Below are 13,576 nucleotides of genomic sequence, written 5' to 3'. Positions count from 1 at the left end.
CGTGGCCCCTTGCCCCTTTAGTTACGCCACTCTAGACAATATGTCCGATTATATTTTCTATTTTCAATTTGTATTTACTGATAGTTATCAGCAAATTTTAGCGATTTTACAACTGAGAAGGTGTTACATGTATAATTATATTTATAATACGGCCATCCAGAGGTCCCAGGTTCGAATCCCGCTCCAGTAAATTTCGCCGTTCAACCTTAAAATCATTATAAAATGCATCTTGTCAGTATCCTGAGGTGCTTTCTTTGAATAAATTCAGTATATTTGGACTAGGAATTGATTTTACATCTGTGCACTGTTTAATATTATCTTGTTTTACAACCAATTACAGCAAAAATCTCTGTGAAAATCATCGAAAGGAACAGAGGGTTTGTTGTTATTGCTTAAATACAGTGATTAATTGTTGGGGAACAAGTATTGTCGAAACTGTTTGTAATTCTACAGCATCCCCGTTAAGCAACCAAGGTTAACAGTTGAAAACTGGCTCGTGCTGGATTTTTTTGTTTTTGTTTTAATCGATGTTGCATGTTAATTGAAAACCCTACATATAAACGGTAAATTAAATTAATGGATCCTGTCTTGAATTTATTTCTTCAAAAATGAGGCAATTATCAGACCTCAGCTGTGAGTGATCGGTGTGCGAAATATACAAATATTTGGGATGTTTTTGCGCGCGTTCTGGAAATAAAGTGCGTGCAATACAAACTCAGTTAGCCACGCGCGTGTACTAGTACAAACCGAACAGCACAGACAATTTCAAAGTAGTGCTTGCCAAAATTAAGCTCATAACTCTCGGAACGGGTCCCGGCCTTATAGTTCAGGGGTTGTTCTTGCAGGAACAACCAGCGAAGAAGGACAATGCTCGAAGGACTGGGAATTTATTTGTAAGCAGTGCTTTGAAATTGTGTAATGCTGCGCTGTTTCGCACCTGAAATTCTAATCGTAGGCTATTTATCTGGTGAAGCTCTACAGAATGGAATACTCAGAGGTAGTACATGTACATCAGTAGTAGTACTACACAAGCTAGTGCACCCACTCTCAGATTTGTATCCTTGTGGAGATATTCCTTTGTTCTCGTGTAGTAAAGTGTTCAATTTTGAAAGTGAAGTTTCAAAATGCTGTTATTTTAACCAGAATTAGTTTCCTTGGCTGAAATTTGGACTTAATATCCCTTTTCTAAAACTCTTCCATTTGCGACGGATCAACCCACCTTGGAAATTCCTATTTTTTGAGTAAAACCCATATATCTATTTCGTGAAAACCTTGTGGAGACCTATTCATCTATAGAAATTGCCCTGTGGAGACCTTTACAATGTTTTGTTCCCTATTGTGTGTGTGTCTCCACAAGGATAAAAATTTGTAGTCAGCCCGACTCACATCGGGGCTCTCAAAGCTCAAAGTCAAAATCCAAGCCGGTTCCTTTCATCCTCAGGGCGTAGATCTTGTCGAAGAGGGCGCTCTGTGCCACCGTGAAAGTGTTCTTCCAGTTGCCGACTTTTCCTGTTATTCGAATAAAATAAAAGGTGAAAAATATTGTTCAATCAATCAGAACACACGCCTGATGAAATGCTCCGTACAATATTTCATTGCGTAGGGAAATATTAAAAGATGGTTTTCTTGTCATCTGTCAACATTTCCTTTTCTTTCAGAATCATTAAGAGATGTCAAAGAGCCGAAGTTCTAATCATGGCAGAATCTTATAATACCTTACTGCTGGGTTGGGAATGTCCACTGTCATTTTTTTTGTGTCACTTGGGTAAAAGGAAAGGGTTGCAAGAAACAAAGCAACACGAAAGATATATAATTTGTTCTAAATTGAATAGTATATGAAAGATGGGGAAACACATAATAGGAATGGGGAACCATTAAAAAAAGTTTTTAAAAATCTGAAAATCAATGGAATATCACAACCACACCACACCTTTTCTAAGCCACGGAGTTACTCCTAGGAAACGCGTCATCAGTTTTCCCTCCTCCCCGTGTTCCTCCTCAATCTGTTGATAAGTCTTCTGCATCCCACCAAAGGTCACGCGTTCCACGATGTCATCGATGACGTCATCGGGTAGATCCTTCCCGACATGCTTTGCTAGTTTGCAAATGGAGCCCCTGAGGTCCTGAATAAAACAACGAATCAAAGTGACATTTTTGAAGCGTTTGCCTCAGCTACACATCTATAGTTCTGAATATATTTGCCATACGTTTTTCAGATAAATTCCAATAATCTCCACTGCAGTGTAAGGGTGAGTTTAATATTCGTGTGTACGAACTCATTATCTTGTGCACAATGGGCAATAATAACATAGTGATTATTGCATTTGTATGCGTAATAATCATAGTGGTGACATTGAAAGTGACAGCATTTCAACACTTGTTACAGCTGATTAACGCCCCCACTCCTTCATCAAAGTTGTATAAGGTTTTGTGGTTTAAGGTGGGTTTTTTTCGTAATAAATGGGTTGCTAACAATGCTTTTTGACTCAATGGGGTCGCCAAAACCTTTGTCTTAACAGGAATTTCGTACTGTCCGTTTTCGTCTTAAGCGATTTTTTACCATAGACATGTGCACAATTTTGCCGGGACCGAAGATATGTGTTTGTAAATTTGGAATTTCGTCCTAACCGTTTTCGCTATAACGGGAGACGACTGTACATTGAACAATTCTTTTGCTATGACGCAGAGCAGCAGGACACGATCAATGATTCTGAGATTTAAGTGGTCCGAGAGCATTGAAACAGTGACAGCGTCATTGATAATGACAACCAGCCGAGGACGATGGTGACATACACCAAGTATACGGCCTTCTGTACATCAGTGCAAGACGTACAGTCCGTGTTTCATCAATGAAGTCTCTCTTATACGAACCTTGTGGAGATCTTCGTACTTTATAAACAGAAAATTCTCCTTGTCCCGATGGTTCCAATAGCTGAGCACGTGATCAAACCAACATCCCAATACCACTGGAGATACATGGAGGAACAAACAAACAAACAAACAAATAAACAAACAAACCTAACAAACCAACAAACAATGGACAGAAAGTCAATACATTATTTGGAGACCTTTTTTTGCAGTCCACTTAAATATTATTGTTCAGTCAATATTTGAGAAAAATAGAATCCGCTTAAACAAAACTATAGGTCCCGGTTTCTGCCGTGAAAAAAAGAAAAGGAGGGAAGAAAAGAGAAAATGAGCTGGGGATAATAGCGATTTGTGTTATCTAATATCGGCACAGTTAACTTTGCTTTGCATTTAAACTTATACCTTTCCCTTGGACGAATCCGAAGAACATCTCATCAAAATCCAATTGTTCTGCCCCCATCAGGTTGTATAAAGAAACGAGCACGTCCTTCGGATTTCGGGCCACGTAAATTACCTGTACCGTACATTGTACAAATTAAACAAAACAAAATTATACAACGCCCGAGTAAATCCCCGTTATAGTAACAATGTAATTACCTATATGTCTGCCTGTCCGCAACAATCGCACATTAAAAAAATCTGCTGGGCCTGACACCCCAGCCCACCCCTGCAAAAAGTCCCTGGTGACTCAGACCAATCAGATAACAAGGTGTAGCATATTCGGTGACAGATGGACTATTCAATTCGCCTCGTGAAATGGAACATTCCACTGTCACTCATCTTCATGAAGTAATTCTTGCCGTTGCACTCGAAAAAAAGGTGTATTTGTGCATCAATAAACACAGAACATTACACATGGTAATCGTACAAGCCTACAAGGTAGAGGTTTGTGTGTGATGTCCTTCAATATGACGTGTACCTCGCTGCGGGAACGTTGTAATGATGCACGTAGACTCGTGCTGGTCTTTCAAACAGACAAAGAAGCGATGTTATTTGCCTCTGTCAGGATTTGTAATGTGAAAGGATGAGCTAACAGTTTTCTAAAAGCAAATATCAATGTCAAAATCGTCTGGGCGCCATGCTCTCCCCATGCAATGTATTAGGGTCAGCTGGCGGCTATTGACCAATCGACAGCCTTCGTTTTGTTTGTCACGAAATAGCGTCATCAGCAGTCAGGCATAAAATTTGAATATTTGTTTTACAATGAGTGAATGGTATACAAATATTGAGTGGCTCAGCGTGGAATGGGAGGAATATTATCGCAAGGTAAAATCTGGACTTTTCTTCGCCGAGTGAACTGGAAAAGTCCAGATTTAACCGAGCGATAATATTCCTCCCATTTCACAATTTAAAGCCACTCAATATTTGTTTTATATAACTGACATGTAGATCCTTGAAATGTGATATATTTGAACTTTTTTTTCAATACAAAACTGGAAGAAAATGTATTTCTCTCTTCCAAACCACCCCTTCACGAAAATGGTTGAACCCAACACTGTAGCGCTGGCCCTTTGGACCAATACGCGCTATGCGCAACGCTGAACGCGCACACCAGCATGCATTTGCACACAAACATCGCGTCATGATCCCAACTGTTGAATAGTATACAAATATTGAATGCTTCGAGTGGTGTAGTAAAACTAGGCTCCCGAGGTGATCCACGGACATTCTATTTTCCCGAGGCGAAAATAGAATGGTCCATGGATCACCGAGGGAGGCTAGTTTTACTTCACCACGAGATAAAGCATTCAATATTTGTTTTATAACACTTCACCCACAGATTCTGCTTGATTTTAATATTTTACATTATTTAAATCTGAACACAGTTGAAATAAACTTCAATTTTCAATACAAAATTGGTGGAAAATGTATTTCTCTCTTAAAAACTAACCCTTCACGAAATGTTTGAACCCAAGTCTGCGGCGCGCTCTCTTTGGAATAATACGCGCTACGCACAACGCGCAACGCGCACACCAGCATGCATTTGCACACAAATACCGCGCCGTGGAAATAGTACTTTGGTTGCTAATGGTATAGTACTTTGGTTGCTATGCGCAAAGTACTTTTGGCCGTGCACAGAAAGATAGCAAAATTAGAAAGTAACATGTGACTCGCTCTCGGCCAATCAAGACACAGAATCTGTGGGTGAGGTGTTAAAATATTTCCCATTCCCCATGGGCGGATAGTACTTTTTGAGCCGCGGCGTGAAAGTGAGCAATATCAAATGACACGTGATGTGAGTTCCACCAATCAAATGACTAGGATCTGTATGTCAGTTATATAATAGTGCTCATGCACGGGGCGAGGAGCTGATAGTTTCATTTTTCTTTTTTTACCTTTTTTCAATCCCTTTTTCTTCATTTTAATGATTAACTGACAAAGTGGGGGAAAAATACATTACCTTTCCATGCTTAGTAAAGATTTGGGGAGGAAGAAAGCTCTCCAAGCAGTTGCTTACGATGCACCGTGGCGATGCCATGGCTGCGTACAACTTGTACCCGGGGGTCACACCATCCAATTGAATCGGGTCATCTGTACTCGTGAATTCCAGCCCGTTGTTCATGAAAGTGCGGTCATAATCGCCCTTCCCATCGTGGAGGATATACTGCATTATTTCGCCTACCCAGTGAGTGCCTGTTTGTGGACAGATCTCATCCAATTAAAATTTGACTCCAGTTTGAATTACTATAAGTCGGTATGTCAAAAAGAAAAAGAAAAAGAATCAAATACGCGGGATCAACAATCCACCAATCACATTACAGGGATTTATACAGGCGTTGTATAACAGCCAATATATTTCTGGTAGGCGAAGAAAACTGAAATGAGCTTCCACTGAGCCATTGACATTTTAAAATTGTGTAGTTTCTATCGCAGTAGTTTTAGTAGTCATAGTTACAAGTTACATGTACTTGTTTCACTGTTATTACAATTGTAGAACTGTTCTTTATACCCAATTTTAAAGTCTTTGTCAAGCGCTTTGAGGCCTTGGCATAATGCGCTATATATTACGCATTCATGTTATTATTATACTACTTGATTGGGTTGCACTGCAACCATTAACCATTTCTTCCGCTGCCAAAAAAAACCCTATAGCTTCTGGCCCAATTTCGCTGCCCCACCTCCCGACCTAATTTCACACAAGACATGAGGATGTTATTGTTTCAAAAAGACTGCATTATATCTGCATTAATGGTATTTGTCGAGTGTGTCGGAGGGGACAAGCGGCCATTATGGGCTCCGTGCGCTGACGAAAGAGGGCACCCTTTTACCTAGCAACGACGTCCCATGGGCGGGACATTTCCAGGGGATTTGTACTATTGTACATAGTGGCCGCGCTTTGCGGCAAATGAATTGCAGTCAGGCAAGATGGCGTCGGTCGGTCACCCCAACTGTGCTCTCTTTGCCGGTGAGGGGGTACTTGTGAACGGAGCGGATAGTGTAGGCTCATCAATCCTCACCTGATCTTGGGTAGGTGAAGACGTAAACGTCGTCATCGCGCACTTCGAAAGTCTTCAGGGCTTCCAGATTGGATGGTTGTACGGCAGCCGGGAATTTGAACCCATTCACGACATGGCTGCCTTGCATCCTGTCAAAAGCCGCCAACTTCTCCTCCACTTGTTGGTGCGTCTTGCCGTTGACCAAGTCCGGCATCATCGCCTTGATTTGTTCGGCAAAGCTCATGGTGGCGGTTAGGCTAAGAACACTGTGCAAAACGGTTTGGCTGTGTCCCGAGTCTGCCTTGAACAAGTCTCCTGCTAATTGCACAAAAGACAGTACAGATTAGGCCCTGGACATAACAATTTAATGTCGTCTTGTGTGCCCTTATGAAGTGCAGAACCATAAATTGTAACCATCACTACAATCAATAAACCTTTATCAGCGTACGCCATCTTGAAAGTCAGGGCAAGACATTTAACGCCAACGACACCCGTCTGCTCAACAAATAGAAGGGTATCTCGAAGGCCTCTCGAAGCTGGTAAGTGAAAAAAAGAAATGTTTCACGTTCTCGCGCATACACCGAACTCGAATTTTCCTCTTATTTTTGGTCATGGGCTTATTAAGATGTGACCAACCTAGAATGTTGATTGGATTGCTGTTTTCGGGGAATTTGAGCTATCCAGTGATGTAGTGCCTTGATGCTGGGCCTTGGTCTTATGGCTGCCTTAAGACTGGACTTTAGGGCCTTGGCCTTGGCCTCGAGGCTTGAGGGCAAAAGCCTTGGCCTTGGCCTTGAGGGAATAGTGCCTTGCAATTTTGAGTCAAGGCTCTTCAAGGCCCATAGATTTTTGCATTTCCCATATAAATATGTTTGAAATTTTGCTGTTACCATTTTAATCGTGTTACCATGGAGGAGGGAAAAACCCTACAGATTTGTGTGTTGGGCACACTTTCACTTTTATAGCATCACATTTTGTTACCATTGTAGTACATTAATTTGCTGCAATAATTTTCTGTACACTTGTAGAACTAATGAGATAATCGATTAAATTGAATACAATTATGGAATAGATCTGTGACTGCTGATCATGCTCTGATTATACTGCCCTCAATAACTAATACTACGCTACTTTTTTTCTAACTGATGATCAATCTGATTGGTTGTATATATCTCCCTGATTAGCGCTCAAGATTTGCATGTATCTGTTTTAGGTAATGCTATATTTCTGACCATGTTGACCCAGCAAATTTAAATTCCCCAAATCAGTTTCTTGGATCCCACTTTTGTTACACTTGGGAGAATTGTGCGTCAGTATAGAAGTAAATCATTATTTTGTTTTAGTTAAACCATATTCATGAAGACCTGAACTTATACTTTAATATAGATTCAATGCAGTCATAAAACATTGTATGTGAGCATTTTGATCGCAATTAAAGACAAGTTGTTCTTCTTAATGAGCGATTCGTGATGATGTGTCATGTAATATAATTAGTTCTATATTAGTGGTCATTTTATAAAACAGGGCCTTGGCCTTGGCCTTGAGGGTTAAGCCTTGGCCTTAGCCTTAAGGCTTGAGGGTCAAAGCCTTGGCCTTGGCCTTGGCCTTGAGGGTCAAAGCCTTTGCTCCAACACTGGAGCTATCGATTCATTGATAAGAGTGTCAATCAGCTGTAACCTCATTCACCGCACACACTATTCATGCCACCATGTTTTGCGTTGTAAGCCTCGCTTTGATTTTCAAGATAGTTCAAAATATTGTGCAATGTTTCTCAGTAAATGTGACATTAAGTTGATTTTTTTTGTGACCCAAAAACTTTGAAGCTCGCGGTGATTCGGACGACAGCTCTCCTTTATAATTTACTGTGAACAATATCTGAAGAGGAAAGTTGTGGTTTTCGACCGAGTAAGGTTGTAGTGCTTGTACCAGCATCTTGCAACTCTCAGTAAATGTACGACATAAATCTGTAATTTGTGTGACCCAGAACTTTGAACTTCGGTGATCCTCGCGACAACTGAGCTTTGTACTGCATTGAAAAATAGATAACGGTGTAGATTGTGGTTTTCTACCGAGTTGTATCAGTTTCCTACAACTGTATCGAAGCACATTATTTATTTATTTGTTTATTTATTTCTTCTTTATACCGGGTGGCCCATTCAGTCCTTTTACCAGAACTTATCTCCCATGGGTCAAAGTAGGGGTTATAATACAACAAAACATGACTTGAACATTAACAGTGATAAAATCAAATTTTAAGTACAATGTATGTATATTCACATTGCACAGGATGAAACAAACGTTATTTTAAAACGGAGAGCATAAAAATTGCTTTAAAAAATGAACCTCACAATTAACGTGTGTGTCACATGCGAGTTAACTGTCACACTCCAAACTTTCCAGCATGAAAATAATAGCCTAATAGCCAACCACAATGCACTAGACATCAATATAATAAAAACTTTAACCATCTAAAACAAAGGTTTATAAAAAAAATTTTTTAAAATTAGAGTCTTCAGAATAAGAGCGAATGATAATTTTAACACCTGATTGGCCCCTCCCCCCAAAAATGTACTGGATCCGCCTTTGACTATACCCAAGATGAGAGGCCAAGGGATCAACGATAACAAACTACCTTATCAGATGTCACACACGCACACACACACACACCCGTTTACGTTACATATCTTGTGTGGACATTCCTTTGTTTTCGTGTAGTTAAGAAAACTCGGTGCAAAAAATAACTTTACTTAAACTGTGAAAACTCTTTTAACCCAATTTTTTTTCTATGATTCCCTATAGTGTTTCTCTTCATTTTGCTACGGATAAACCTAACCCAAAAATGCCTCTAAACCTGTTTTCCAGAAAGGGCAAAACCTTATGTGGACACGGCTTAGTCCACATAACGTTAACACAACCTACATTATGTGGACATCTCTTGTTCACAAGTCCACATAGGGAATGTAAGACAAACTCACCACCACCACCAAATGTAAAATGTGGAAAAGTTTTCCATGCACATTTATAGGCCTCCAATTTTTTCAATTAATTTCCAAGCACCAAAAATTGCATCCTTTATGGTGATTTCATCCACTTTCTCCTCCTCTTCTCTCACCCTCTCATTCCTATTTCTGAATTAGTCACTTCGAACCTCGGACTCTTGTTTGAAACACAACACTTTTACCACAAGGCCGTGCACGATCGCTGTTGCAATAATCAATCTTTGGACGCATTTAAAGTATCCATTGAATAATGAATATTAAATGAACTAAATATTGATGAGAAATGATATATTCACCCTTATGAAAATTCCCCCCAGTCACCACAGTGTGGAACTTCTGTGTGAACACAGTGTGATCACATAGTGTCCATACGGTGTATACCACTCAGTGGTCACACTGGGTTCTCTGTGTGCGACACTGTGAATTTGGAACAAATTCATAGTGTCATGACAGTGTGAACACAGAGTTTTCACAGTGTTCACACTGTGTGCACACCCATACTTGTTTCACATGACTAGTGTGGACTTTCATTGCTTTCGTGTAGTTAAGAAAAACCAGTGAAAAAACTCATTTTTCTCAAACTGTGAAAACTCTTTCAACCCAATTTTTTTTCTATGATTCCCTTTAGTGTTTCTCTTCATTCTGCTACAGATAAACCTAACCCAAAAATGCCTCTAAACCTGTTTTCCAGAAATGGGGAAACACTGTGTGGACGTGGGGTAAGTCCACACAACGTCGGTGCTACCTACATTATGTGGACGTCTTTTGTTCGGAAGTCCACACTGCGTATGTAAGACAAACTCACTATGTGACCATATAGAGATCACAGTGTCCACACTGTGTGACAATATAGAGATCACAGTGTCTGCACAGTGTGACCATATAGTGATCACAGTGTCTGCACAGTGTGACCATATAGTGATCACAGTGTCCGCACAGTGTGACCATATAGTGATCACAGTGTCCATACAGTGTGACCATAGTGTCCGCACAGGGTGGCCATATAGAGATCACAGTGTCCACACAGTGTGACCATATAGTGATCACAGTGTCTGCACAGTGTGACCATATAGTGATCACAGTGTCTGCACAGTGTGACCATATAGTGATCACAGTGTCCACACAGTGTGACCGCATAGAGATCACAGTGTCCGCACAGTGTGACCATATAGTGATCACAGTGTCCGCACAGGGTGACCATATAGTGATCACAGTGTCTGCACAGTGTGACCAAATAGTGATTACAGTGTCCGCACAGTGTGACCACATAGAGATCACAGTGTCCGCACAGTGTGACCATATAGTGATCACAGTGTCCCCACAGGGTGACCATATAGTGATCACAGTGTCTGCACAGTATGACCATGTAGTGATCACAGTGTCCACACAGTGTGACCATATAGTGATCACAGTGTCCACACAGTGTGACCACATAGAGATCACAGTGTCCGCACAGTGTGACCATATAGTGATCACAGTGTCCGCACAGGGTGACCATATAGTGATCACAGTGTCCGCACAGGGTGACCATATAGAGATCACAATTAAATACAGTTCACAACAGAAAGTTTCCATTATGCATGTTTCAAAGAAATATTTATTGCGTAAAATCTTGAACTTGGTTTAAATACATGTATAAATAATTGTAATGAACCATAAGGTACAGTGAATACTAACAGCACGCGATAGACTATAAACCACAGTTGGTTGTACCCAGCACAAAGACTCTGCAATAAAATGACTGAACTGTGCGAATATCCGAACTGTTTCTGGGTTCCCCCCCCCCCCATTTATTTTGGCTTTGTACAATAACTGACCGGAAAATCGCAAACGCAAAACCAACACCGACCCTACTGAAATGAACAACCTGACCCGACCGAAACTCGTTTTGGGGTTGCATTTGCAAAACATTAGTTTCGTTGCCATTAGTCATCGGTTTGGTGCTGAACAAGAACTATGCACTCATGCATTAACAAACTTTGACTAAATCAAGATCAAGAAAATGTGTTCTCCCCTAAATAAAGTATTCACTGAACTAAAACTTTATGAGATTGATTTTAAGTTCCAATCTTTAGATTCGTAAGCACTTCTGTTGCTTCAAATGAAACATTTGGCACAATATAGTGCTACATGCAGTAGGCTACTAGCACGAAAAATGACGAGAAATACATGTACATGTACTATGTCCGGATACTCTCACCATGGAGGAATAAAACCACCAAATTCACGACAGCTACATGTACATGTACATCTTAATACGCGATGGATATCGCACTGTACCCAGACTCCAGAGCATTTCAAATGACACGAACCCTTTCGAGGCACCCGTCTGTTGTGTGTGGTGCATATGGTGGTGCATATAGCCTACTGCGTGCGTGATTCTGTGTGTGTACATGTACAGTACGTGTACATGTGTCAATATTTTGTCTATCGTTTAGCGGAGAAATCGAATGAAATTAATCAGAAAAATGCTGCGAATTAAATCCAGGTTTGTTTAAGACACATCATAACTATAACAACGAAGTTTATTTGCAAAATCTTACCTGATATTTCAGTAAAACGACGGCGATTGCACGTTTCTGGAACACACATGACACACGCAGCAGTACTGTCATGGCGGTTGGCGAAGCAAGGTCAACGGTCGCCGGCGCCAGGCCTGGCGCGCGATTGTAAATTCAAAGAGCGTACTCTGATTGGCCAGCGCGTTACAACCTAGGATGCTGTTGCAAATTACGCGTCATATGATTGGTTAGCGGCACTGTTTTGGTATGCATGCACACAAACTCGCGGCTTTTGATAGATTTTTCTGTAAAAAGGCCACAAGTTATTATTTTTCCTGACACGATGTTTGCACTTCGAATTATTTCGATACAACATTCCACAACTGACAAAAATTTAATTAACCGTGAGGGTTACGCAATTTCAAGATGCATTAAAAACAAAGAATGTTTTTTTTTTTAATATAAACATTTTTCAATAAAGATCGAAAGATTCTGGTGCGACAGCAGCAATTCTGAACATAGAATTTTGTTTCAATGTAATTTAAAGTCACGGCGAGTCCACAGTGTGTTCACACAGTGGCGGTTTACAATGTGAAAATGTCACAGTGTTTTCACAGTGTTCTAGTCAGTGGACCAACACTGTGAAATTATCACGGTGAGTTCACAGCGTGTTCACACAGTGGTGGTTCACGGTGTGAACCTGTCACAGTGTGTTCACAATGTGTTTTCAATGTGGACCAACACCTTGACAAAATCACAATGAGTTCACAGTGTTTTCACACAGTGGCGGTTCACAGTGTGAACCTGTCACAGTGTGTTCACAGTGTGTTCTAAATGAGGACAAACACTGTGACAAAATCACAATGAGTTCACATTGTGTTCACACAGTGGCGATTCACAGTGTGAACCTGTCACAGTGTGTTCACAGTGTGTTCTCAATGTGGACCAACACTGTGACAAAATCACAAAGAGTCCACAGTGTGTTCACACAGTGGCGGTTCACAGTGTGAACCTGTCACGGTGTGTTCACAGTGTGTTCTAAATGTGGACCAACACTGTGACAAAATCACAATGAGTTCACAGTGTGTTCACACAGTGGCGATTCACAGTGTGAACCTGTCACAGTGTGTTCACAGTGTGTTCTCAATGTGGACCAACACTGTGACAAAATCACAAAGAGTCCACAGTGTGTGTGTGTTCACAGTGTGTTCTAAATGTGGACCAACACTGTGACAAAATCACAATGAGTTCACAGTGTGTTCACACAGTGGCGATTCACAGTGTGAACCTGTCACAGTGAGCTTGTCTTACATACGCAGTGTGGACTTCCGAACAAAAGACGTCCACATAATGTAGGTAGCAGCGACGAAGTGTGGACTTGCCCACGTCCACACAGTGTTTCCCCATTTCTGGAAAACAGGTTTAGAGGCATTTTTGGGTTAGGTTTATCTGTAGCAGAATGAAGAGAAACACTAAAGGGAATCATTGAAAAAAAATTGGGTTGTAAGAGTTTTCACAGTTTGAGAAAAATGAGTTTTTCCACTGGTGTTCCTTAACTACACGAAAAGAAAGGAAAGTCCACACTAGGTATGTGAAACAAGTCTGGGTGTGTTCACAGTGTGTTCTCAATGTGGACCAACACTGTGACAAAATAACGGTGAGTTCACAGTGTGTTCACACAGTGGCGGTTCACAGTGAGAACCTGTCACAGTGTGTTCACAGTGTGTTCTCAATGTGGACCAACACTGTGACAAAATAACGGTGAGTTCAC

At 40.7% G+C, this 13,576-nt stretch overlaps 1 protein-coding gene across 2 annotated transcripts; it reads right to left on the bottom strand.

Moving 5' to 3' along the window:
* Positions 1–1,334: 1,334 nt before the first annotated feature.
* On the bottom strand, positions 1,335–12,913 carry LOC119739918 (sulfotransferase 1C2-like). Of its 2 annotated transcripts, none has more exons than XM_038215054.1 (7): positions 11,848–12,913; positions 6,327–6,623; positions 5,270–5,502; positions 3,271–3,382; positions 2,872–2,966; positions 1,931–2,123; positions 1,335–1,509 (listed from the first exon to the last, which is right to left on the bottom strand). In XM_038215054.1, exons 1-7 carry the CDS (start codon positions 11,894–11,896, stop codon positions 1,397–1,399), a joined length of 1,092 nt encoding a protein of 363 aa, XP_038070982.1. In that variant the 5' UTR covers positions 11,897–12,913; the 3' UTR covers positions 1,335–1,396. The 2 variants fall into 2 exon arrangements, with proteins under 2 accessions (XP_038070982.1, XP_038070983.1); XM_038215055.1 differs by having other exon boundaries at positions 6,327–6,620.
* Between the last annotated feature and the right edge of the window lie 663 nt (positions 12,914–13,576).

Source organism: Patiria miniata, unplaced genomic scaffold, assembly GCF_015706575.1.
Source record: "Patiria miniata isolate m_02_andy unplaced genomic scaffold, ASM1570657v1 HiC_scaffold_4, whole genome shotgun sequence".
NCBI classification, from domain to species: Eukaryota; Metazoa; Echinodermata; class Asteroidea; order Valvatida; family Asterinidae; genus Patiria; species Patiria miniata.
This window is presented reverse-complemented; position numbering and strand designations above follow the sequence as displayed.